The 26,860-nt window shown below is 42.3% G+C and overlaps 1 protein-coding gene across 31 annotated transcripts in view; it reads left to right on the plus strand.

The window, feature by feature from the left end:
• R3HDM2 (R3H domain containing 2) overlaps positions 1 to 26,860 on the plus strand; it is a 186,034-nt gene that overhangs the window by 125,188 nt on the left and 33,986 nt on the right. For 7 of the 31 annotated variants that reach the window (XM_063620091.1, XM_063620090.1, XM_055248867.2 and 4 more), the window contains 12 exons: positions 2,373 to 2,572; positions 7,192 to 7,215; positions 9,604 to 9,645; positions 12,820 to 12,906; positions 13,525 to 13,651; positions 14,841 to 14,919; positions 15,637 to 15,696; positions 16,473 to 16,613; positions 17,518 to 17,626; positions 20,354 to 20,449; positions 23,967 to 23,998; positions 24,097 to 24,150. In XM_063620091.1, coding sequence (XP_063476161.1) covers positions 2,408 to 2,572; positions 7,192 to 7,215; positions 9,604 to 9,645; positions 12,820 to 12,906; positions 13,525 to 13,651; positions 14,841 to 14,919; positions 15,637 to 15,696; positions 16,473 to 16,613; positions 17,518 to 17,626; positions 20,354 to 20,449; positions 23,967 to 23,998; positions 24,097 to 24,150 — 1,016 coding nt within the window. In that variant the 5' untranslated portion in view covers positions 2,373 to 2,407. Of the gene's footprint in view, positions 1 to 2,372; positions 2,573 to 7,191; positions 7,216 to 7,746; positions 8,377 to 9,603; positions 9,646 to 12,819; positions 12,907 to 13,524; positions 13,652 to 14,840; positions 14,920 to 15,636; positions 15,697 to 16,472; positions 16,614 to 17,517; positions 17,627 to 20,353; positions 20,450 to 23,966; positions 23,999 to 24,096; positions 24,151 to 26,860 lie in introns of those variants that run through there. The other 24 variants (XM_063620093.1, XM_063620092.1, XM_055248857.2 and 21 more) reach the window with 15 other exon arrangements.

Genomic DNA, 26,860 nt, shown 5'->3' on the forward strand with positions numbered 1-26,860 from the left:
TGCACTCCAGCCTGGGTGACAGAGTGAGATCCTGTCTCAAAAAAAAGAAAAAAAAAAAAAATCACAGGCCGGGCGCGGTGGCTCACGCTTGTAATCCCAGCACTTTGGGAGGCCGAGGCGGGCAGATCACGAGGTCAGGAGATCGAGACCACGGTGAAACCCCGTCTCTACTAAAAAATACAAAAAATTAGCCGGGCGTGGAGGCGGGCGCCTGTAGTCCCAGCTACTCGGAGAGGCTGAGGCAGGAGAATGGCGTGAACCCGGGAGACAGAGCTTGCAGTGAGCTGAGATTGCACCACTGCACTCCAGCCTGGGCGACAGAGCGAGACTCTGTCTCAAAAAAAAAAAAAAAAAAAAAAAAAATCACAAAGCAATAGCTTGGCAGACCATCTAACTTATGTCAGGATGAGGCTAACTTTGCTTCTTAAAAGACTTCTGGGTCTTACCCTTCTTACCCTTTAAACTGATTTGAAGGAGAGGAAAATGTCTGTTGTGACAATTTTCTTGAAGCATTGCTAACCATTTGTCTGCTTATTTAATTCCATTTCTAGGGCTACACTGGGAATAGATGTGACATCTGGGAGAGTTTCCAGTGAAGGAGGGAAAGAAGTCTTTAGGGTTGAAGTACAGTCAGTAACCTGTATAAGGAGAAACCTCTGCAAACTATTGTTGGCGCTAAACATGTTTGACTTGGGCAATTGAGGACATGAATCTGTGTATAGAGTATCAACTTCTGTTTCTTAGTGTGTGGCTGGAGAACTGTGTAGGCTTCATTACAGGATTTCCCAGGTAGTGATAGTAAGTGATAATGAAGCAGCCATCCCTGCAGTATAGATACTCTATCACTGGGAGACAGTAGATTGACTGAACCCAAATAGTGTATAGCAAAGTAAAGATTCCTCCTCCAGGGAGGGACCCAAACTTTCTGAGGGACAGATGTCTACAAAGTTCTCTTCTTGTTTTTTCAGCTTGCTTAAGATAAAGGAAAGAATTTAAGGCTGGGTGCGATGGCTCACACCTCTAATCCCAACACTTTGGGAGGCCGAGGTGGGAGGATCATTTGAGTCCAGGAGTTCAAGACCAGTCTGGGCAATATACCAAGACTCCATCTCTACAAAAAAAATCTTAAAAATTAGCCAGGCAGGCTGGGCGCGGTGGCTCACACCTGTAATCCCAGCACTTTGGGAGGCTGAGGCGGGCAGATCAGGAGATCAAGACCATCCTGGCTAACACGGTGAAACCCCGTCTGCACTAAAAAATAGAAAAAATTAGCTGAGCGTGGTGGCGGGCACCTGTAGCCCCAGCTACTCAGGAGGCTGAGGCAGGAGAATGGCATGAACCCAGGAGGTGGAGCTTGCAGTAAGCCGAGATCATGCCACTGCACTCCAGCCTGGGTGACAGAGCGAGACTCCATCTCAAAAAAAAAAAAAAAAATTAGCTGGCCATATGCCCGTATTCCTAGTTACTTGGGAGGCAGAGGTGAGAAGATTGCTTGAGCCCATAAGTTCAAGGTTGCAGTGAGCTATGATTGTGCCACTGCACCCCAGCCTGGGTGACAGAGCGGGACTCCATCTCAAAAAAAAAAATATATATATATATAGGATTTTATAGATTCTATAACCATTTAAGCTTTGTCTGATTTTACTTCTTTTTGAAGGGAGAGTAGCTTGAAGTTGGTGACAGTGTTGTGGGTTTGTGGTAGCTGTGAAAGTTTTTCCTTGGGAAAGGAGAATACTCCTTTCTAGTAGTCAATGGAGCTTTATAATTTTCTTCTTTCTGGAGAGAATCTAATGGGTGAAGTGATTGAGCCAGAAATGTGAGCAAATTTCTGTAGGGAACAAGGGGAGAAAATAAAGTGTCAAGAGGGCTCATACTACTTTAGAACTGAATCCTGGTGAATCTCAAAATAATTATGCTGAGTGAAAGAGTCCAGACAGTGTATGATTGATTCCATTTATATAAAATTCTAGAAAATACAGACTAATCTGTAGTGACAGAACAGATCAGTAGTTGGCTGGGGGTAGTGTGAAGGGAGGAAGAGATTACAAAGGGACAAGAGGAACCTTTGGGGCATGATGAATGTGCTCACTGTTTTGATTGGGGTGATGGTTTCACAGGTGAATGCATGTGTCATAATATAAAATTATACATTTTAAATACATGCATTTTATGTCAATTTTACCTCAATAAAGGTGTTTTTTTTTTTTTTTTTTTTTAAAGAAATGAACCCAGGGACAGCATTTATTAAATAACTCTTTTCTGGGTTATAGGAAGGCTGCTGGAAAAAAATGTACCCGGGTGAAATACAAGTCTTGTGTATTTGTTAAGTATGGATACATACCTCCTGCTTAATGCATTTGATGTTTCTTTAGGAGTCCATAGAGGCCACTGTATTCTATTGAAGAACATGTCTAACAGTAACACTACTCAAGAGACCCTGGAAATAATGAAAGAATCAGAAAAAAAACTGGTGGAAGAATCTGTAAACAAAAACAAGTTTATGTCTAAGACTCCAAGTAAGGAAGAAATTGAGAAAGAATGTGAAGATACCAGTTTGCGTCAGGAGACACAGGTAACGATTGGAAGTGCATTGTATGCACACTTTTTTTTTTTCCTTTAGAGACAGGGTTACCCAGCTCTGTCTGTTACCCAGCCTGGAGTGCAGTGGCACAATTAGGGCTCACTGCAACCTCAAACTCCTGCGTCAAGAGATCCTCCCACCTCAGCCTCCCAAGTAGCTGGGACTACAGGCATGTGCAACCACATCCAGCTAATATAAAAAAAAAAATTTGTAGAGACACGGTCTCTCTCTATATTGCCCAGGCTGGTCTCAAACTCCTGGCCTCAAATGATTCTCCTGTCTTTGCCTCTCAAAATGCTGGGATTATAGGTGTGAGCCACTGTGCTTGGCCAACATTCTTTATACCTGAATAAAAGTGGAAATGTGTAAGAATCAGTCACTTTTAGAAACACTTGATTCTCTTTAAAAACTCCAGCTTCAACTCTCAAAAGAAATCTTCCCTTATTGTCATATAGTCCACAATGAAGTCTAAAAAGGACAGAGTAAAATCCCCAATCTATTTGGGCCTGAGTTCACTGGTTCTTGCTGCATTTTGACTTTTTTTATTACCAAAAAATAAACTGTACACAAATACATATTTAATAAGTCATAAAATGACTCATACAATAAATTCTTAAAACTTGAGCTTCCTGGCTTTACACACAGTGTTAAATTCATATCCTGGTTGTGTTAAAGCAGTCAGCATTTTTCTGGGTCAGAAATAGCCTCTGAGCTTGCCACTTGGTAAATGTGAGTAAAAGGAATTTTACTCTTTGTTTGCCATGTTGTTTTTCATCCAAATTCATACTGTAGTACAGAAATGATAGTAGTAGATAGTTAGCCAAACTTCCTCACGGGGTTCTTCTTTGGTTTCTGCCTGGCCAGCCCAAACTCTGAGCCTCCTCTCATCTACCTGTTAGAGCCCTTATTCTGTGGTCACTGCTGGTTTCTTCTGTTACCCAAGCCCAACAAATCCTTTCCTTCATGCCCAGGGGTGAAAACTGGTTTTATTATAAGTCAAGAGACAGACAATTAACACTAGCAAGAAGTTAGATTAAAACACAGGAACAACAACATTTTAGAGGGTCTGGAAACTTGAAGCACAATTTTTCTAGACAATTCAATTCACATAAGGCTTGTCTTCTTTAAAGATTAAAACAGCAGTAATATAAAGGAACGAATTCAAATTAGACAGCTCTCTGAGATATTTTATTCTCTAGCTGCCTGCTTTTCTACTGTTTTTCGTCTTACAATTCATCAGTCTCTGCCCTGGCTGTTTTTCTTTCCATTATTACATATGAGTTGTCATTCCCTGCCCATTCTTCCAGAGCTTGTGGAGACAATCTGCCACTGTTCCAGCTGTACTTCCAGCCTCCACTGATACAAATAATGAATTTTAAATATTCAGGACAGATAAGTGATGAATGTTTCATTATGTGCTGTCATGTTACATGAAAGATAATAATTAAATGAACTTTTGGGTCTAAGTTATTCTATTCTTAGGAGACAATTATAAATGGTGTTCTGAATTCCTGTTTTATGTACTTCTTGAAGCTAGGCAGAAAAGAAGGGACATCTATAGTGTTTTTTTTTTTTTTTTTTTGAGGCTGAATTTCACTCTTGTTGCACAAGCTGGAGTGCAATGGCACAATCTTGGCTCACTGCAGCCTCTGCCTCCCAGGTTCAAGCAATTCTCCTGCCTCAGCCTCCTGAGTAGTTGGGATTACAGGCGCCTGCCACCACACCTGGCTAATTTTTTGTATTTTTAGTAGAGGTGGGGTTTCACCATGTTGGCCAGGCTGGTCTTGAACTCCTGACCTCAGGTGATCTGCCCGCCTTGGCCTCCCTAAGTGCTGGGATTGCAGGTATGAGCTACCGCACCTGGCCCCATCTATAGGTTTTATATGCTTTAGGGACACTCGCTTAGTTTAAAAATGTCTTCAGGCCTGGTGCAGTGGCTCATGCCTATAATCCCATCACTTTGGGAGGCCAAGGTGAGCGGATCACTTGAGGTTAAGAGTTCAAGATCAGCCTGGCCAACATGGTGAAACCCCATCTCTACTAAAAATACAAAAAATTAGCCGGGCGTGGTGGCGTGTGCCTGTAGTCCCAACTACTTGGGAGGCTGAGGCAGGAGAATTGCTTGAACCCAGAAGGCAGAGGTTGTGGTGAGTCAAGATCACCCCACTGCACTCCAGCCTGGGTGACAGAGCGAGACTCCAAGACTCCAACTCAAAAAAAAAAAGAAAAAGTCTTCACCTGGAAATACAAATACAATGTCTCAGGGTTTGAAAGGGGACCTGCCTCCTCTCTGGCTTGACTCCTTTTGCTGCTGGTAGAGCAGGTGGAGCTGCTGCTGCCATCTACTGGAGCTCTTGTTCCTTTTGCAAAGTATTCAGTCTGGTCAGCTTCCCTGGATCCTATGGAGCAGTACCTTAAGAAGCACTCTACTCTCTATCCATTTCCCAACATACCATTTACACCTTCATCAGCACTAAAAATTCTGCTGCTGAGCCGGGCATGTGGCGCGTCCCTGTAATCCCAGCTACTCGGGAGGCTAAAGCGGGAGAATTGCTTGAACCTGGGAGGCAGAGGTTGCGGTGAGTCAAGATTGTACCACTGCACTCCAGCCTGGGTGACAGAGTGAGACCCTGTCTCAAAAAAAAAAAAAAAAGAGCATGGCTGGGTGCAATGGCTCATGCCTATAAAACCAGCACTTTGGGAGGCCCAGGCAGGTGGATCACTTGAGGTCAGGAGTTAGAGACCAGCCTGGCCAACATGGCGAAACCCCATCTCTACTAAAAATACAAAAATTAGCTGGGCCTGGTGGCGCATGCCTGTAATCCCAGCTACTCAGGAAGATGAGGCAGGAGAATCACTTGAACCCCTGGGAGGTGGAGGTTGCAGTAGCCCAAAATCGCACCACTGCACTCCGGCCTGGGTGACAGTGAGACCCCGTCTCAAAAAAAAAAAAACCCCAAAAAACAGCATTTCTGCTTCTCCAGGTTTTACAGGTTTTACACCCTGGAAGTCTCCCCAAGAATCCAAGTGGTCCTTTCAAAAAAGTCCCTGTTATGAATTGGAGCTGAAAAGTTTGGGGAAAAGGGACATTCATTACATATAATGTGTGAGATATCCTTGGGATCAGCAAGTGAAACTCAGAACATCTTTTGCATGGAAACAATGCTAGAAAATGCAGGTTCTGAGATTCTGTTTAGAATGGGCAAGTCCTCAACACATACTGAATTTAGGTGTGTCCTTTTTTTTGTTTTGAGATGGAGTCTCACTCTGTCACCCAGGCTGGAGCGCAGTGGCGTGATCTTGGCTCACTGTAACGTCTGCCTGCCAGGTTCAAGTGATTCTCCTGCCTCGGCCTCCCAAGTAGCTGGGACTACAGGTGCGTGCCACCATGCCTGGCTAATTTTTGTATTTTTAGTAGAGACAGGGTTTCACCATGTTGGCCAGGCTGGTCTCAATGTCCTGACATCAGGTGATCCACCCACCTCAGCCTCCCAAAGTGCTGGGATTATAGGCGTGAGCCGCCACGCCCAACCAAGAATGTCCTTGAGCCAATTTGGAGGCCGGGCGTGGTGGCTCACGCCTGTAATCCCAGCACTTTGGGAGGCCAAGGTGAGTGGATCATGAGGTCAAGAGACCGAGCCCATCCTGGCCAACATGGTGAAATCCCATCTCTACTAAAAATACAAAAAAATTAGCTGAGTGTGGTGACGCATGCCTGTAGTCCCAGCTACTCGGGAGGCTGAGGCAGGAGAATCGCTTGAACCCAGGAGGTGGAGGTTGCAGTGAGCCGAGATGACACCACTGCACTCCAGCCTGGCAACAGAGTGAGACTCCATCTCAAAAAAAAAAAAAAATAGCCAACTTGGTAAGGCCTCTTAGTTGGGCTTTCTGCCTTTAAACTTGTAATCCCTTTTGATAAATGTACCATATTGTTTTAGAAAGGTGGTTGTGAAATAAAGAACTGCCTGTGTTAACCCTCTTCAAACATTCTGTGTGTCTTACTGCCTTAAGCCAAGTCCAATATTTCTCAGCATGTTATATTGTGACCTAGTCTCTTGCCTGTTAGCCATCACCTCTGACATCCAGTGCATCAGCATTATCTGATTCCTTGGTCCCTGTTATAAATAGGAGCTGAAAATTTGGGGAAAGCATGCTTTTGTACATGCTTTCTCTGCCCGGAATGCCCTTCATTCCTTAATATTCTTATCCTGACCTCCTCCAACTCCCACCCCTACCAACATCTGTCTAATGCCTATTTATCCTTCAAAACTCAATCCAGATGATATCTTTCTCTAGGAAGCCTTTGAAAACCTTATTCACCTATTGCAGGTCTATATAGTATAATTCTTTGATTAATGTCTGTCATCCTTACAGAACCATAAGCACTACGAGGCCCAGGATTAGGTCAATTTTGGCTCACCATTGTATCTCTAAGGCCAACACAGTGCCTTGCACATAGCAGGCACTCAATATCTGCAAATGTATGAATCTATGGGTTGCTAGGTCTGAGTCAGATGCTTCTGCTGTGTGCTGTAGCACTCCATGAGTACCTCTCTAGTACACTTAATGTACTGTATTGTAATTGTCTGTTTGTCTGTCTTCTCCAACAGGATTATGAGTTCCTTTTTGACAAGGTTTGTGCCTTTTATCTCCATATCCTCCAGTAGCTAGCATGATAATATGGTGTATATTAGGCTTTTAATATATGTTTGGCTGTTAAAAGTATCCATTCTGGGAAATAAGCAGATTCATTCATATATTGTTGGTAAGAGTCTAAATTGGTACAACCACTTTGAGGGGCAATTTAGGAATACTTTATAAAAAACTTTTAAATGGACTACAGATATACTATATTTATATATATTCAATGATATGGTCATTATTTATACTAACAAAAGGTCAGAAACATCCTAAATGGTGAAACAGAGACTGGTAAAATAAGTTATGGTATAGCTACACAGTGGAATACTATGTAGCCATTTAAAATGGGGTAGATCTTCTATAGAATGATAATCATGAAAAAAGTTTAAAAGCAAGGTTCACAGTAGTATGTATAATATGTTTATTTTTATTTTTATTTTTTTGAAACGGAGCCTTGCTCTGTTGCTCAGGCTGGAGTGCAGTGTCGCAGTCTCAGCTCACTGCAACCTCCACCTCCCAAGTTCAAGCAATTCTCCTGCCTCAGCTTCCCAAGTAGCTGGGATTACGGGTGCCCACCACCACGCCTGGCTAATTTTGGTATTTTTTAGTAGAGACAGGGTTTTGCCATGTTGGCCAGGCTGGCCTTGAACTCCTGACTTCAGGTGATTGCCCACCTTGGCCTCCTAAAGTGCTGGGATTATAGGCATGAGCCACCGCCCCCAGCCAATATATTTGGTTTTTTAAAAAACCTTTGTGTACACATACACTAAGCTTATATATGCATAAAAGATACCTGGATATATCCAAAAGAACTTCAATACTGGTTGACCATTTAGGAGAGAACCAAGTATCTGGGGGACAATTGTGAAAGGAGACTTACTGTTCTATATATACCCCCATTATGCCTTTTGAATCTTTGTGCCATGTGTTATGTATTGCCTGTTTGAAAAAGTAGTGACAAATACTGCTTCATATTTCTGGACTATGAATCTTCCCTTACTGCAACAGATCTTACCACTGAGCAGATCCACCATCATTTCTTATTCTTTCCATCCACCTTCTCAGTTCTCCATTTTGCATTGTGGCCGTGTTATTTGCTAACTAGTGAAGAAGACCAAGAAAAGAGAAATCCTCACCTACCCAAGGCCATGCTGGTACTCTGTCTCTGACTTGTTTCCCCTCTGCTATCCTCCTGCCTCAGTTCTCTCTACGCCCCATTGGAGTTCCATTCCAAACATCTCAGAACTCCTAAGTACCTCATCCCCATACATAACCCTACCCAACCTCTTCCCAGAAGCCCCCATTTTGACTTCTCAGATGTTTACAAATCTTATTAATTGGCTGTTCTTTCCCTCATCCCACCTTACGCCTTCATTCTTTATCTTCCTCAGTTTCTAACCTGACCCTTATCCACTCTCTTCCCCTTGCTCTGGAGGTCTTATCCCTATCTTTTATGCCCCCTTCTTTGTATCTTGATGCTCAGGGAGGGAGGCATTTGGGAAGAAGACTCTTCATTCCATTTTTGCATCTATAGGAACAGATATTTTGGGTATCTCAAGTTGGAACTATGAATGCATGTGTTGTCCCATAAAGATATTATAAGTGATGGTTAGGGGCCATATTTCATATCCATTATGGATTAAATAGGCTTTTGTGAACAGGGTTGGGGGGAAAAAACACTCTTTCATGCCGTGGTAGTGACATTTCCAGAAGCATCCTAAATAGGACAGGATACCATGGTTTGTCCAAAAGTAACTTTTATCAGTCTGTGAAATAGGCCAACAAAATCAGTGTCTTCCAACTCTTTTTTTTTTTTTTTAATGGTTTTTGTTGTTTGGTTTTTGAAACAGGGTCTGGCTCTTATCACCCAGGCTGGAGTGCAGTAGTGCGATCTCGGCTCACTGCAACCTCCGCTTCCCAGGCTCAAGCCATCCTCCCACCCCAGCCTCCCAGATACCTGGGACTACAGGTGCATGCCACCACACATGGCTAATTTTTTTTTTTTTTTTTTTTTCTGTAGAGATGGGATTTCGCCTTGTTGCCCAGGCTGGTCTCAAACTCCTGAGCTCAAGGGATCTGCCTGCCTCGGCCTCCCAAAGTGCTGGGATTACAGGCATGAGCCACCACATATGACCATCTTCTGATTCTCTAACTTAATGGTGAATGATGATTTGACTATAGATGGCCTGTAGTCCCTTTCCTGTCACAGTTGTTAGAGTTGTAGGTTGTAGGGAAACCCATATCAAGTGGTCCTCATCATAGTTTGGCTGTTGTTGTAATGGTTTTTACAGTTAGTGCTTTTTCTTTATAAACATGTATTGTTTTTAACTTACATGTTGATTTTCTTCCACCTTTAATATTTTCCAATTCCCTTCTAACAGAGGCGGACATCTAACCATGGTCATGCCAGGAAAAGAGCCAAGGTGAGAGCCCTTCCTCTGTAGCTTCTTTTCTAATGTTATTAGTAATACATTTCACAAGTAGACTTGTCATGAATATCTAGTTTGTTCAAATTATGTAGGCAGAGTTTTCTTGCCTGTACTCTGTACCCCAGTTGTGAACCTGCAAAAGTGTGCACACACACACGTACACATACACATACATATCTCTAATGGAAACTGTGTATGCGTACATAGGTGTATACACATTTGATGCCTGAAAGGCTACCCAGCTGGAGCCTTCCACAGAGCCTAAAAGAACTGGATACTAGTTGTGCTGAAATACCAGTTTCTTTGCTCACTCCTAGCTTCTCTAGGAGAATGGCTGCTTATATGAGTCTTTTTATTCCCCCTTCCTTTTTTTTTTTTTTCCCTTGTGAGTTTTCTTTAAGATAAATCCTGCCCCACTAAGAAAAATGACTCAACATTTTTGGATATCCTAAAAATACAGGCTTTTTTTTCCCCCTAATGTTTTACTGTTTTTTTTTTTGAGAGGGAGTTTTTTGCTCTGTTGCCCAGGCTTGAGTGCGATGGTGCAATCTTGGCTCACTGCAACCTCCGTCTTCTGGATTCAAGCGTTTCTCCTGCCTCAGCCTCCCAAGTAGCTGGGATTACAGGCGCCTGCCACCATGCCTGGCTAATTTTTGTAATTTTAGGAGAGATGAGGTTTCGTCATGTTGGCCAGGCTGGTCTCAAACTCTTTTTTTTTTTTTTTTGAGATGGAGTTTCACTCTTGTTGCCCAGGCTGGAGTGCAATGGCCCGATCTCGGCTCACTGCCCGATCTCAGCTCACTGCAACTTCTGCCTCCCAGGTTCAAGTGATTCTCCTGCCTCAGCCTCCCAAGTAGCTGAGATTGCAGGCATGCATCACCACTCCCGGGTAATTTTGTATTTTTAGTAGAGACGGGGTTTCACCATGTTGGTCAGGCTGGTCTCGAACTCCTGATCTCAAGTGATCCACCCACCTTGGCCTCCCAAAGTACTGGGATTACAGGCATGAGCCACCGTGCCCGGCTTCGAACTCTTGACCTCAGGTGATCCACCCGTCTCAGCCCCACAAAGTGCTAGAATTACAGGCGTGAGCCACCATGCCTGGCCATTTTTTCTTTTTTTTTTTTTTTTTTGAGATGGAGTCTTACTCTGTAGCCGGAGTGCAGTGGTGTGATCTCGGCTCACTGCAACCTCTGCCTTCCGTGTTCAAGTGATTCTCATGCCTCAGCCTCCCAAGCAGCTGAGCTTACAGGCACACACTACTATGCCAGGCTAATTTTTGTGTTTTTAGTAGAGATGGGATTTTGCCATGTCACGCAGGCAGTTCTCGAACTCCTGGGCTCAAGCGATCCACCTGTCTTGGCTTCCCAAAGTGCCGGGATTACAGACATGAGCCACCAGGGGCAGGAAGAAGATTTTGCTTTTAATCATTATATGATAAAATTAGCACATCACAGATTATTTTAAGCAGTTATCAGGGAAGACTACATGTGTTAGTGTGTGATAGGTTTTTAATTTAGCTGGGAAGCAGTAAAGTATTAAATTTTTCTTGCATTGGGAAGAATTGCCACCAAAAGTAATAATTAAGGTTGGCCACCCTGTTCCTCCAAAAAAATAATGATAGAATTTGGAGAGTGGCTCAGCCACTATGTGGCTTGAGTTTGAAGAAGGCCAAGAACTATGATAAATTGGGTCTGTGGCTTGCCTTACATGGCTTGATCCATAGTGACGGGCTTGATGTTAAAGTTCAAAACAAAGGTTACTTACTGCTACTTTAGTTCCTCTCAAATTTTTTGGGATAAGTAAGACAGCTATTATCTCCATCTTACAGATGAGGAAACTTAGGCTATAGGGATTGAGTGGCTTAACAAAGTACATTCAGTAGCAAGTGGCAGAATTAGGCATGAAGTTAATTCTTCAGGCTCACAAGTTCTTTCTGCTATACTGCGCTACTTAGAGCATACCTGTCATGTTTTGTACTTTGGTATTTACTGTAATCCTTGGTTTTATTGTATTGAGTCTCAGTAAATGTTTATAGGTAGATTTCTAATGAGTCACCCTATAGTTTTTAGCTTTGGGTGGGTCCCTAGGAGAGAAATGATTTGCATAGTGGATTTCTGATATTTTTGGGATTCACCAGCTAGCAGAAGTAAAGTGGGCAGATTAGGTTTTATTGCATTAAATCCCAAATGTTAATAAAGTTTTATCTGTCTCTTTTTTTTTAAATTTTTTGTTTTTTGGTTTTTTTGAGATAGGGTCTCACTCTGTTGCCCAGGTTGGAGTGCAGTGGCATGATCACAGCTCACTGTAGCCCTAACCTCCTAGGCTCAAGCAATTCTCCCGCCTCAGCCTCCCGAGTAGCTGGGACCACAGTCATGTGCCACCATGGCCACCTAATTTTTTAAAAATTTTTTTGTAGAAATAGGGTCTCACTATGTTGCCCAGACTGTGACCTCCTGGCCTCAAGTGATCCTCCTACCTCGGCTTCCGAAAATGCCGAGTTTACAGGTGTGAGCCACCATGCTTGGCCTGTCTTTCTCTTACTCTTTTCTTAGACACTTCTTTCCATGCCCTTGGCATCTCAGGTTTAGAGTCATTTAGCATTTATTGTCTACTGTATGCTAAGCACTATTTAATGATATGTATATTTACATACTGTATATTATCTAATTCTCACAACAGGTTTTTAGGTAATTTTAGGTATTTATCGCCATTTTCCTGAGGAAAAACAGAGACCTGGAGAGGTCAGGTAATTTGCTCAGGGTCTCATAGCTTGTAAGTACAAAACCAGGAGTTGAAGCTAGGACTTTTGGCTCTCAGCCCCATTGTCTTTCTACTATGCTATGTTGCTGTGTGTTTGCATAAAGTTCTGAGACTGAAATTAGAGTACGGGGCTGAAGAGAGAAGAGGGCTGAGTGAAATGGTTTCCTACCATCTGTCCACGTAGCCAGTTTGTACATGTCTACAGCTGTAAGCAAGAGAAGTATCTTTCAAGTGAATCAGGAACTGGTGAGTAGGACCCGTTTGAAAAAAACCCCTGTTTAATGGAAACAGCAACTAACAGAGCCAAAGAGGACACTTTTCATTCAGCCAAAAGCTTTCTGAATGTTCACCAAGGGAAGAAATATATAAGATACATAAAAAAAAATTGAAAATTGTTTTTTTCAGTCTAATTCCAAGCTAAAGTTGGTGCGCAGCCTGGCAGTGTGTGAGGAGTCCTCCACCCCATTTGCTGATGGGCCATTAGAAACCCAGGTAGGTCATTTGCAGGAGTAAGTGTAGCTTTTGCGCTTGGCAGTTGTTTGGTAAGATGTAGTATGGCAGTCACAGCAACATCAGACTTGAAAATCAGGGTAGAAGGTACTTCAGAACAAAAGCTGTTGTATTAAAACAGGGCATGGTCTCTCCTCCCAGCTGTGGGTTCCAGTGGCAGTGGCAGTGCTGACAGACCTGCGCCAGAGAGGAGGGGGACCCTAAAAAAGAAAAAAGAAAAAAACCCCAGCATAGTGATGGCATGAAGTATAGGTCTTCATGTCTTGACCACCTAGGATGATGCAGACAAGAAGATCCCAGGGCTAGATCTTATTTTCTTATGTGTATCCTCCCCCTCTGGTGGTTAGAACCATTCCCATTCAATACCTATGCCAAGAACAGCCTATGTAATTTGAGCTCTCCATAAAGTAGGCTGTGCTTGCTGGCAGAAAAAGCTGTGCCTCTACCCTCTTGACAGAACAAAACTAAAACAGTTTAATTAGTAAAATAACACTATAAGAGAGAGCTGCCTCCCCAAGATTCACCTTCTTTGAGATTCCAAGGGAGCTGCAAAAAAGTTAAAATCCTTTTCCCCCTTTGATTATCCTTTTTCCCCTTAAGGATATAATTCAATTGCACATCAGTTGCCCTTCTGACAAGGAGGAAGAAAAGTCCACAAAAGATGTCTCTGAAAAGGAAGACAAGGACAAAAACAAAGAAAAGATCCCAAGGAAGATGCTGTCCAGAGGTAAGGAGTTTTTCCCATCTCTCATCTGTTCTAGGGCAGTGCCCTTTTCTTTTATCCTGAAGCCTGGCACCTGCTAGCCTTACTGGCCCATCAATTTGTAGTGTTCTGCTAACTTGGTTGCTTGAGGAGATGCCTTACAAGGTTACTTTCTTTGCCTCTTTAACTGAACCTGCCTTAGGAGCTCACATGCCACAGACAGCTACTCCATCTGCATTGGCATTATCCATAGGAGGACGATGTAGTCAATTCTGATTTTACTTATGCTCTGGAATAATGGTGACATTGATAATCATTGGTAGCAAATCCTCCAGATGCCATTTATATTTTGGTTTGGGGATGGCTAGGGTGATATTTATTTATTTATTTTTATTTTTATTTTTATTTTTATTTTTTTGAGACGGAGTCTCCCTCTGTGGCCCAGGCTGGAGTGCAGTGGCACGATCTTGGCTCACTGCAACCTTTGCGTCCCGAGTTCAAGCGATTTTCTTGCCTTAGCCTCCTGAGTAGCTGGGACTACAGGCAAATGCCACCACACCTGGCTAATTTTTGTATTTTTGTAGCAATATTTAGTTTCACTATGTTGGCCAGGCTGGTCTCGAACTTCTAACCTCAGGTGATCTACCCGCCTCGACCTCCCAAAATGCTGGGATTACAGATGTGAGCCACTGCGCCTGGCCTGGTTTTTTTTTTTTTTTAATAATGCAGATTTGCCTCTAATTATTAGACTATCTTTGCCTTTAAACTCTTGTACTGGTAGCAAAAAGACATAGTCCATAAAAATGATAATTGATAAGAAAAGGCAAACAGGATTAAAAAATAATATTTGGGCATATTTACTGAGATTCTGGAAAATTCAGCCCTGACTGCCCTTACCTGGAATTTATTTTCCTTAATAAAACCTGCTATATTTTGATCAGGACATTCAGTAAATACCTGATGATGATAGATGGCTTTTCAGTGTAATATTGATGTAATACTATGGCCCAGATTCTTTCTTCTGTCGTTCTGATGGGGAATTTTGGGATCTAGCACATCAAGTTCATTCTGGGTTTTATGTTAAAACCCTGGAAGTTTGATTTTGCTTTCCTATTCTTTTTTCTCCTGGTTAGGTTGTGGACTTCTGCTTAGGATTAGATAGCATGCAAAGCAGTTTCATTTATTTTAATTTCTTTTGTTGTGGTGGTTCTAGACTCCAGCCAGGAATATACGGACTCCACTGGAATAGACCTACATGAATTTCTTGTAAATACACTGAAAAAGAACCCAAGGTAATAACATGATGGGTATAAGAGGAAAAGGGGTTAGGGGATAGCAAGATTCCAAGAGGCCAAACGGCTTGCCAGAATTTTTCCATTCTTAGAATCTAGGATGCTCATCTCCCTGTCCCCCTGGTGTTTGTCAGGTATAGTTTTATATTCTGTGAGGGATTCAAAATACTCTCACATTGAGGTTTCTGTTTTCAGAAGAATTGGGAAAAATTCTGTGAAAGAAGAATGTAGAAACAAAGAAATATGAAGTCTTGGGAGTATACTGATTAAAAAGCACACATTGGGAGTGATAGTAAGAGGAACTAAAATGAAAAGCATAGAAAGAAAAAATAATTGATTTGTACATAAGCTAAATTATAATTCCTTTAAAATTCTGTATATAACAAGATGGAATATAGAATGACGATTAGATTTATAACGTGTTTATATGAATATGTTGCTAACAGTGAGATTTCTGATATGGTATAACAAAGTATATGATTGGAGGACCTGAAAAATGTATACTTGGGTTGTTTTTCTTTTTAAAAATATTGTAAAATAGGCAAGTGAAGCTTAGCAGCATTATGGTTCATTACTGGGTTTGGATATATACCTTTTTCAGCTTCTGTAATGAGCAAGTTGTGTTTTCAATCCCTGCTTTCAATGTCTGTGGGAGGGCTGCTTTTTGTTTTGTTTTGTTTTGTTTTGTTTTGTTTTGTTTTAATCTTTTTTAAACAGGGACAGAATGATGCTGCTAAAATTAGAACAGGAGATTCTGGAATTTATTAATGACAACAAGTAAGTTACTTGCATGAAATACATAATTAGAGGTGGGAGGGGGCACTGGAAATAAATTTAGGTACAATTTTAGGAGATGTTCCCCTTGAAGTGTGATTTTTGAAAACATACTGAAGTTTTTAAGTTATTATGTAGATTTGAGTTGAAAAATAATTTATATCTTTTCAGTAGCTTGCCCTTGTCCCAGATTTTACTATTCTTAAATGTCTTCCTTTTTCTTTGTTAAACATCATCTAGGTGGGTGGGACCTAGGGCTTAATAAGTAGTCTTTTTTTTGAGACAGTCTTTCTTTGTCGCCTAGGCTGGAGCACCGTGGTACAGTCTTAACTCACTGCAATTCTGCCTCCTGGGTTCAAGTGATTCTTGTGCCTCAGCCATTGAGTAGCTGGGATGACAGGCACATGCCTAGCTAATTTTTGTATTTTTTCTAGAGACGGGGTTTCGCCATGTTGACCAGGCTGGTCTTGAACTCCTGAACTCAATTGATCCGCCCGCCTTGGCCTCCCAAAGTGCTGGGATTATGGGCATGAGCCACTGCACCCAGCAATGAGTAGTCTTAATGAGGAAAGTAGGTCATAGTAATCTGCAGAATACTGTAGATAAAGAAACTGAGAAAAACCTGTTTAGTTCCCATTTAGTAAATATCTATATTCCTTATAATATGTCTATTTCTCCTAAGAAACTTTCCACTTTAGACACTTGTAAGAAAAATTAAAATTGGTTGTTATTGCAGTTGTTTGTCTTATTTCACTTTTTTTCCCCGGGTTTCCCTTCAGTAATCAGTTCAAGAAGTTCCCTCAGATGACCTCATATCACCGGATGCTATTACACCGGGTAGCTGCCTATTTTGGGATGGACCACAATGTTGATCAAACTGGGAAAGCTGTCATCATCAACAAAACTAGTAACACAAGAATGTAAGGGAGGAAACCATGGTTTGGGAAGACTTCCCTGGGATAACCTGCTGGGTTGGAAGAGGAAGGTGTAGGATCAGGATGTCTCTTGCAGATGGCCAGGCGTGGTGGCTCACGCCTGTAATCCCAGCACTTTGGGAGGCCAAGATGGGAAGACTGCTTGAAGCCAGGAGTTCGAGACCAGCCTGGTCAACACAGCAAGATCCCATCTCTATTACTTTAAAAAAAAAAAAAAGTTTAAAAATGGCCAGGCGCAGTGGCTCATGCCTGTAATCCTAGCACTTTGGGAGGCTGAGGCGGGTGGATCATGAGGTCAGGGTTCAAGACCAGCCTGGCCAAGATGGTGAAACCCCATCTCTACTAAAAATAAAAAAATTGGCCGGGCGCGGTGGCAGGCACCTGTAATCCCAGCTACTCGGGAGGCTGAGGCAGGAGAATCACTTGAACCCCGGTGGCAGAGGTTGGGGTGAGCTGAGATCACGCCACGCACTCCAGCTTGGGCAATAGAGTGAGACTCCATCTCAAAAAACAAACAAACAAAAAAATTTTTTAAAGTATTTTTCAGGGAAGGGGATTGGGGTTGGGGTTGGTTATATAATTAATTCCTACTCTTTCTGAGCCTTGGAGATAGATTCTAGAGAGACTGATGTTTCATGAAGTCTGGCCCTAGCCTCTCTTCACTTCACTGATAGGACAGATATAACTATGGGGGAAGAGAAGTTATAGATGTATAAAGAACAGACCCTGAAGATTTCATTAAAACCTGCATGTGACTTTTTGAATTCCTTACTCCAGAAATTCCCTGAGTATGAGTTGTGTAATTTAGGAGAGCTGTACCTAATAGGTCTGCTTCCTAACAAAAGGGTCTTTGTCCTCCTTTCCTTTCACATTTCTCTCCAAATCTCAGCCCTGAACAGAGGTTCTCAGAACATATAAAGGATGAGAAGAATACAGAATTTCAACAGAGGTTCATTCTCAAGAGAGATGATGCCAGTATGGACCGAGATGATAACCAGGTGAAGAATGGAAAGGGGTGGGCCTATATAGAGAGGTTGCAGTAAGAGAAACTGGGAAGGGAGAAGAATTTTTGTGGGATGGAGAAAACTCAAACTATCTTAGTACGGAGAAATGTATTGAGCTATACTGAGTTGGCTTTCGCTTAATGTCGAGAACTGTTTATTTGTTGAACTGGATGCCACCCTCTTAGCCCTAGAGAGACATGGTGCTGAGGTTTGCTAGGTGATCTCATTTGGCCTGGAACTCCTTGGGTCTGCCACTGACTTCTAACACCACATCATTTAGAATAAAGCAAGGTTGATCCCTGCCTCAGCCTTGATCCAACTGTTGGTTTCATTCTTTTTTTTCTTTAATAGTTAGGGATTTCTTTGGGAACCACAAATAGCTACCTTGTCCCACTTCAACTCTTATCCTAGCTTAGGGCTAGCCTTGAACTGGCAAAGTTGTGATCTAATTTACCCAATTATAAAGGTGTTTCTGATCCCTTTCTGCAAACTCCTTAATCTTTTTCCAACTCCTTCCACCAAGGTGAGTGAGTTAATTTGACATTTGATGCTGGGAACCTCAGATAGATCACTTTGTGATCCACTGCTGTGGGAATAAGAAGGGAACAGCCTATCCTATCCCTTTAAATGGACCTGGCTATTGCTTTGACCTGAAGCCTACCCTTTAGATAGTAAGTGATTATTTGGGGGTTAGCTAAGAAGAAGGTTTAGATCCAGCCTGCCTCTGCTTGGCCTCCAAAAGGGATTCGATTTGAAGAGCGTGGTTGAGTAGAGCCTACATGAATCTTGCTAATTAATAACTATAATAATATCTTACCTCTAGTGTCAAAATTAGTTTTCTTGGGATATTGTATGGTCTTGAGACCAGGACCTTTCCTGCTTGCTACTTGAGTATTTGAGGGAGTCCTTTTGAGAAAAGTGCCATTATCTATTGTGGACAAACACGCTGGGACTGATTGAAAACAAAGAAACATACAAAAAGACAAAATTTAAAAAACGAGAAAGAGCCTTTCCATCCTGATGCCCTTCTCCATTTTCCCAAACCCTTTTTCTGTGGATCAGGAATTATTCAGACCTAGAGGCACACTGGGGCAAAGTGGAGTCTGTCCCTATTGTGAACTTTTCATCTCTCAGCTTCAGGCTTGATCCAATAGGGTTGTTTCTGTGTACTTACTGTCTGTGATGTTAATAATAAGCATAATAATTGCTATCTTATTGAGTGTTTTCCCTGAACTAGGCTGTGTTCTAAACACATTGTATGCATTATCTCTTTTAATCCTCTTCACAACCCAATGCGGATGGGGGTTATTATCCCCACTTTACATATAAGAAAACTGAGGCTAAGAGATGTTAAGTTACTTGTCTAAAGTTATATTACTGGGAGGTGGCAGAGCTGAGATTCTGCCTGACCTCAAAGTCCATTATGTTCTTTCTACTTTGCCATTGGTTTACCTAGGGGCTGAGGACAATATAGCTCCTTGAGGTCCTGTGTCTTCTTGCAATGGGATTTATAAAAGGACATTTGGTAGGATTTAGGTTCTTGAAGCTAATGAGAACTAAATCTAGGCAAGGTTGATATTCTTGAAGTTATGGTTACCTCTGGAGATGGTAAAGATCAGGAAGACCAGCCTAGAGCAGCAATCTCCTTAGTTGCTTCATGTGAAGCTTTCAAAGCCTCTGGATTGGAAGTCAGAATCTTTTATAATCTGGTGATATTCATTTGATGAGTTTTCTCCCTTAGAACTCCTTGCCTTCAAGAGCAGGATGGATAAGGACACTCTATTACACCCTACCCTGGACAGTGTTCACCAATTGCAGGCCAAGAGAGGAAAGATCATGATGAGGATTTAGATGGGAGGCTACTCAGAGGTGGTGATCTCCCCAGCCATCCCTTCTGGTTACCTTACTACATTTTCTAGAGAATGTAAGGTTCTTCTCTATCCTCTATTTTCTTCTTTTCCTTGTCTATCTCTCTGTCTCTCCCCTTCCTCCACTGTACCTTACTTCTCTTCCTTTCTCTGCCCCTCTTTCTATCTGTTCTCCTTTTCTTTCTCTTTGTATTGCTCTATTCTCTTTCTTCTTTATTTCTGTAATTTGTCTCTCCCCTTCCCCACCTCCAGTTAATATAGTTAAGTTCAGGAAAAAAAATGCTTAGGCTTTGAGTTTAGCTTCGCCCTTGGGATTTCATTTCCAAGGCCCTCTTTGCTGAGCTGTGTGTGATTTGGGTCTTCAGGCCATGGCATTAGTGACTAAATAAGGAATAATGCCAGGTGCTAGTTCTATAAACCTCCTCCTCTATGTTCAGCTCTGCTAAACACCTGTTTCTTCTCCCATTCCAGCTTCCCTCTGTCCTTTGCTTTCCCTCTAAGGCAGTGTTGTTCCTTTTCCCAGGGCTATTTTCTCGATCCTTACTGACTGGAGGCTACCTGATTACTAGAGGGAAGCAACCCAGTCCTTATAAATAGTTCTTATTCTTGATACTGCGGGGGTGGGAGGGGTGGGGATTTGGAGAGTCCCCAGCCATCCAGAAAACCTGATCTCCCAAACTGCATGGTCAGATGTACCCAGTGAAACCTCTCCAGGACTGGAAATTTTATTCTTTTTTTTTTCCATTTTTTTGATGGCAACTATAAACTTTCCCGGTTTCTCTTCCTTGCTGGTGTGCAGTGAGCTTGCAGTACGAGGAGAACTTAACTAGCTTAATTCTGCTCATCGATCTAGATCAGAGTTCCATTGCAGGATGGAAGGAGGAGCAAGTCAATAGAAGAGAGAGAGGAGGAATATCAAAGGGTCCGAGAGAGAATATTTGCCCGAGAGGTAAGTGTAGCATCTGAGAGTTGTCAGCCCATAGCTTTTAGCTCTTAATCATTGGAACTGTGAATGGAATGAACCCTCCACAAATGTTTTTGGGTTTGTTTGTTTGTTTTATTTTAACCAACATCAGCCAACCCCAGATTTGATCTCTAAAACTAAATGTGGCTTATTGGGAAGCTGCAGATTTTTACTTATATTGTTTTCAATACATTCTGCCATATGGTATACAAAGAGAACTATAACTTGGAGTGGCTGAATTTGGTAAATTTGCCTAGACTGAAAATAGAAATGGTTTTGGCAGGGTCTGAATCTTGCCTCTAAAACCCTCCTCCTGCTTACCCTCTTTGACTCCCTCTATCCATTTTAGGCATCTTTGCTTCTAAGTGGAAGACATAGTGTTCACACAGGCTGTAGATTCATCTTGTTTGACCAGCCTCATTTTTAGGATATGTTGGTGATTGTTAGAGCACAGGTCTGGCATCCATCCTCTATGAGCTCCACATTCTACATGCACAGAGAGTACCACTATTCTCTCCAGTCTCTACCTGAAAAGGAAGTCTCTTTCTTCCTATATTTCTTACCTTGCTTCCTACAACAGGACTAGCTCCTAGGGCTAAAAGCCAACATGAATCAGTTTAGGCAACGTTATTCTTAAATGTGTGGACTATATCAAATATACTTGGTACCCCTGTATCTGGTTGCCTTTGCCTACCAGATTGAAGAGAAGAATAGCAGAAATTCAGTAAAGGTTGTGGGTGTACAAGAGGGAAACAAATCTCCAGAAAATGTAGTATCCAGATATGAGCACCATCTCACAATCACGAGTAACAAAAGAGGGAAAGCCAGTCTCCCTTCATTGTCAAAAATGGTCAGGGTTTTCTTTTTTTTTTTTTTTTTTTTTTTTTTAATTTTTTTAGATAGGGTTTCGCTTTGTCACCCAGGCTACAGTGCAATGGCACAGTCACAGCTCACTGTAGCCTCAACCTCCTGGGCTCAAACGATCCTCTTGCCTCAGCCTCCCAAGTAGCTGGGATTATAGGCACGCATTACCACGCCTGGCTAACTTTTTTATTTTTTGTAGAGATGGGGTCTCACTGTGTTGCCCAGACTGGTCTCAAACTCCTGTGCTCAAGTGATCCTTCTGCCACAGCCTCCTAAAGTGCTGGGATCATAGGCATGACCCACTGTGCCTGGCAAAAGATGGTCAGTTTTAATCAATATACTTAGATGAACACTACTCTCCTCCCATTCCCCCATTCTCCCCTTTCTCACCAAGGGGGGAAATATATATATATATATCTTTTCGTCATCATCATTAGTTTAGAAAAATACTGTCTCCAACTAAAAAACTGAACAACTCTGTGTACTTGCTCCATTGTCTCAGAGATCCTCACTGGGAACTGATATACAACAAACCTTCTGGCCCGAAGTCCAAGAAGGAATCTTCTTACCTCCTATTATGTAGACTTCCATTCTGAGTCAGAAAAGTCCGTCTTCCAAATTATTCAACCATAGCCCAAAAAGGGTTCTCTACCTTTACCTACAAACCAGTTGGGTGGAATGAGAGGAGAGATGTCATTTGTACATGGCTGTGGCCAGTGATAACCCCCTAAGTTGTGTACGGAACAGGTTGGTGGATAATAGCAGCAAGCACTGGTCGGGCACGGTGGGTCACGCCTGTAATCCCAGCACTCTGGGAGGCTGAGGCAGGCAGATCACCTGAGCTCGGGAGTTCGAGACCAACCTGGCCATCATGGAGAAACCCTATCTCTACTAAAAATACAAAATTAGCCAGGCATAGTGGCACATGCCTGTAATCCCAGCTACTCAGGGGGCTGAGGCAGGAAATCACTTGAACCCAGGAGGCAGAGGTTGCGGTGAGCCAAGATCGTGCCATTGCACTCCAGCCTGGGCAACAAGAGCAAAACTCCATCTCAAACAAACAAACAAAAAAAAGTAGCAAGCGCTTATATAACACTTACTATCTTTTAGGCATTGTTCTTAATACTTGATATAGATTAACTCAGTCCTCATACTAGGCCTATGAAGTAGTTTATATTATTTTCCCCATTTTATAAATGAGGAACTAAGGCACATAAAGATTAAACAACTGCCTAAGTTAACACCGCTAGTTAGAAAAAGAGCTAAGTATTTGAATTCAGCCTGGCTCCAGAGTCTATGCTCTTAACCCCCTAATGTAAACCACCTCCCAATAGCTTGCTCTGCTCTGGGCTCTTTAGATTAAGAAGTACCAGTGACATCGTAACCTAGCTGACTATCTGTGATGTGTTCCTCTGCTTCACTTACACCTGGAAAATGACTGCCCCACTATGATAGCCATTAGCAAAGCTACAGATGTTCTGAAAACACAGACAATTTATAATAGGGTATTGGAGCTAATTATGTACAACAGCGGACTGTATCTACCTACAACCATAACAAAGGCAAAGTTAGCTCTTCTCTTTTTTTTTTCTCCTGATTTCTAGTCTTCAAGCCTCTACTAATGTATGTATTCTTTGTTAGATCCTTGTAGATTTATCACTTTGATTTCACTTCTAAATCTTGTTGTGGTAGAGGCATCAGGAATCTCAGAAAGTCTAGACAAGGAACTATGGCCAAAGCCCATCATACTCCAAAGATTCCATGTGGAGAGGAGCCTGGCTAAAGGAGCTAATTAGGGGTGGAGTTGTGGGGTTGGGTGTGGGAGCAGGAGGCAAGCCAAAAAGAAAGGAAGTGGCAAGAAGGGTGTTTGGATGGAAATGCTGCTGCTGCAGCCTTCTCTGGAGCCTGAGCTGTATATTGGAAAAGCTGCCCAGCATAGGCTCTGCTCTGCATGGAGCTCACTCTGCTCAGCAGCTGGACACTCTTGGTACCTTTTCCTAAAGCTTGGGAATCCACCACAATGCTCACTTCACTCAGCTCAGTGGCTTTGTCAGGAAATGATCCCCAAAGGGAATGTTTCAGGCTTTTAATTTTCTCATTTTTTCTAGGCCCTGAAAAGTAACTGCTTACCCAATATCCCACCCTCCTTGGGTCTCAGGTCAGAATGTCTTTCATTTTGGCCAATGTAGGAGACAGAAATGGAAAAGCCATTAAGGATGATTTCCAAAAACAAAGTTTCTTTCTCTTGTCTCCCTTTTCCCTTCCTTTGAACACACTCTTTAGGACCAAGGACATCAGTTATTATTCCCAGGTTACCAATAAATTCAGAGCTAAAAAGGAAATAATAATTAGGTTAATACTTTCCTCTTCCTCCTTTTCACACTCCTGCCTTTGTCAGCCTCTTTTTTAAAAACACCTATCCAAAGGCTAAAGCCACCAGATGCTCTTTCCCATTAAAGGTGAGAAGTCAGATTGGGTATGTGGGTGTGGGTCATCCTGTCCCTGGCCCCTCTCTCCCTGTTGGTGGGGTGAGCTTTGGTTTGAGGACCTTGGGTATTCATAGCATCATGGACATCCTTTTCGGTCATGCCATGCTGTTTTCTTATAAGTTATTTTCCGTTTTCTCCCCTTCACCTAGACTGGCCAGAACGGATATCTAAATGACATCAGGTTAGTACCACTTAGCATGTTCCCTGCTTCTCATTGAGCTTTGCCAGTGAGGTTAATATAATCCTGTAATGATGCTTTTCTTTGATGTTAACCAACAGACTCTCCAAAGAAGCCTTTTCTTCTAGCTCTCACAAGAGAAGGCAGATTTTTAGGTACCTCTGTGTGATCTATATCTCTCCTTTTTATTTTTAATTTTATTTTGTTTTGCTGTAATCTTTTCAGCAGAGTGGGTTTGCTCCATGCATGGCTGCTTGTGGAATAATTAAATTTGTGGTTTTTGCAACACTGGATATTTTTCCCCATTTAAAAAACTGGCTCCTGGTCAATGACTTTATTTTTATTGTTGCTGATTTCATTTCGAGTCCTAAATAGGTGGTGAAGGGGACCAAATAGGTGTGTCTGGGATAGGTACAGCTTCCTCCCAGAAATTTGCTGGAATGGGGCATTTTTGAAAGATTCAAACATATTTATGGTAAAGTAAAAGAATGGGTGTCTTCTGGCTAACCTTTTCTGAATCTATGGAAAAGATGTGTAGACATTATTTCTGACCCAGCATAGGAATATTTTTTCTTAAAGATATCTTTAAGAAAAAATAATACATATATATATAGAGAGAGAGACACATACATGGACACCTCTATGTATGTAGTTTTCTCTTGAGGCAATGTAATGTGTAAGATGACCTCAGAAAGGACCTGGCCAGGCGCGGTGGCTCATGCCTGTAATCCCAGCACATTGGGAGGCCGAGGTGGGTGGATCACGAGGTCAGGAGTTCAAGACCAGTCTGGTCAAGATGGTGAAACCTTGTCTCTACTAAAAATACAAAAATTAGCCAGGTGTGGTGGTGGGCGCCTGTAATCCCAGCCACTTGGGAGGCTGAGGCAGAGAATTGCTTGAACCCAGGAGGCGGAGGTTGCCGTGAGCCGAGATCACGCCACTGCACTCCATCCAGCCTGAGTGACAGAGCCAGATTCTCTCAAAAAAAAAAAAAAAAAGGACCTAAGGGACCTGTCTGCCTTAGAATGGACTTAAAGTATGTCCTTCATATGATTGTTCACTACTTATTCTGAATGCTGGTGCAACCTGTTGTATTAACTTCCCCAGTTCCCAGTGTTCTGCATTTCTCCACAAGGCAGGTATAAGACCCTCCCTTTCATTTCAGTCTCTCAATCCTACCCCAGAGGATAATACAAGGCAGTGGTAAGAGAATAGGGTCTATTCTGTTACCAACTCATTTTAAGTATATTCTTCCCAATTTACCAATAGAAAAACTAGAAAATACTGATAACCTGAGTATTTAACACTAGAATTCAGGTCTAACCCCCTTTCCAAAGGGTTTCTCTCTTATTGACTACTACACTTGATAAGGACTGTCTGACTAACTTGTATTTGAGATCTCACGCCTAGTACTCTAGTTGTCCTTTCCCTGTTGTCCTTTCTAAAGCTAGCCAAACCTTGTGGAAATTGGGATAGTGAGATTTCCCATTCTTGGGGTAGAGGATTTTCCATCTCTCTCAAGTCTTTTTTTCTTAGGCTATCCTGCCCTGCAGTTCATCTGAAAACCCCAGGCAGAGAGGGCCTTGCATTGTTGGTGGTAGTAGAGATAGATAGAGTCCCCTGCATTAAAAACAAAAAACAAAAAATCAGTATTCCTGTTCCACAGTCTACACTTCGGGGTCATAGATCATCCCAGGATAACTGTAAGAAATAGGAGTTTTAAACCAACTCCTATGTGTGAATTAATGCACAGTGCTTTACAGTCACCAGAGTATACTTTATCTGATTCAGTTCTCTCAACATCCTAATTTGGTCAGCTGGATTACATGTAAAAAAACAAAAGCAGAGAGATTAAGTGGCTAGCCCAAGTTTACATGGCTAATAGAAGCAAAAATGGAGCTGATTCTTAGTTTAGTGTCCTCTTCACTACACCACACCAGCTCTCTACAGATGTCACCCCTTCCTCTCTTAGTAGTGTTACATTTGGAGCCCTAATCCAGATTCACTGGTTAGAGTGATGCTCTTATTAGGGCTGTGGAGCATCAGACTACATCAAACTGTGCAGATAATAGCTTGAAGGATCTACTGAGCAGGTGCAGCCCTTTCCTCTCTAGACCTTTTTTTCCCCCCCGAGACGGAGTTTCGCTCTTGTTGCCCAGGCTGAAGTGCGATGGCATGATCTCGGCTCACCGCAACCTCCGCCTCCCAGGTTCAAGCAGTTCTCCTGCCTCAGCCTCCTGAGTAGCTAGGATTACAGGCATGCACCACCACGCCCGGCTAATTTTGTATTTTTAGTAGAGACGGAGTTTCTCCATGTTGAGGCTGGTCTCAAACTCCTGACCTCAGGTGATCCACCCACCTCAGCCTCCCAAAGTCCTTGTATTACAGGCCTGAGCCACCGCACCTGGCCCTCTCCAGACCTTTTAAGCTACGGATTTTCCAACTGAGCTTTGATTGAAGATCTAGGTCATCTAAAATGCAGCATCGTGGGCACTTAAGGGAATAATTTCTTCCTCTACTTGGATACTAGTCCAAAACGCTAATGATTAGAAGCTGATCTTCTCTAATTGCTTTACACCTTTCTGGCCCAGTTTATGTTTGTGAAACAAATACCTGTAAACCAAACTCCATTATCCACATTGACAACTATGGCAGCTCCCCCGTTCTTTGGAAGAGTCTGCTCCATTGACAAGCCACAGTGAGGCCTTACTGATGTTTATTGCCACCTCTTCCACAGGCATCTCTACCCATTCCCCAGACCCAACAAGCTGGACTTTTCACCAGCACTAAATCTGCTTGTAAAAACTAATCAGCTCTGATTTTACATGAATATGAGGTGTGACTGCTCTTTGTCCTTTACCTCCA

This window comes from Symphalangus syndactylus, chromosome 17 (assembly GCF_028878055.3).
Source record: "Symphalangus syndactylus isolate Jambi chromosome 17, NHGRI_mSymSyn1-v2.1_pri, whole genome shotgun sequence".
Classification (NCBI taxonomy): Eukaryota; Metazoa; Chordata; class Mammalia; order Primates; family Hylobatidae; genus Symphalangus; species Symphalangus syndactylus.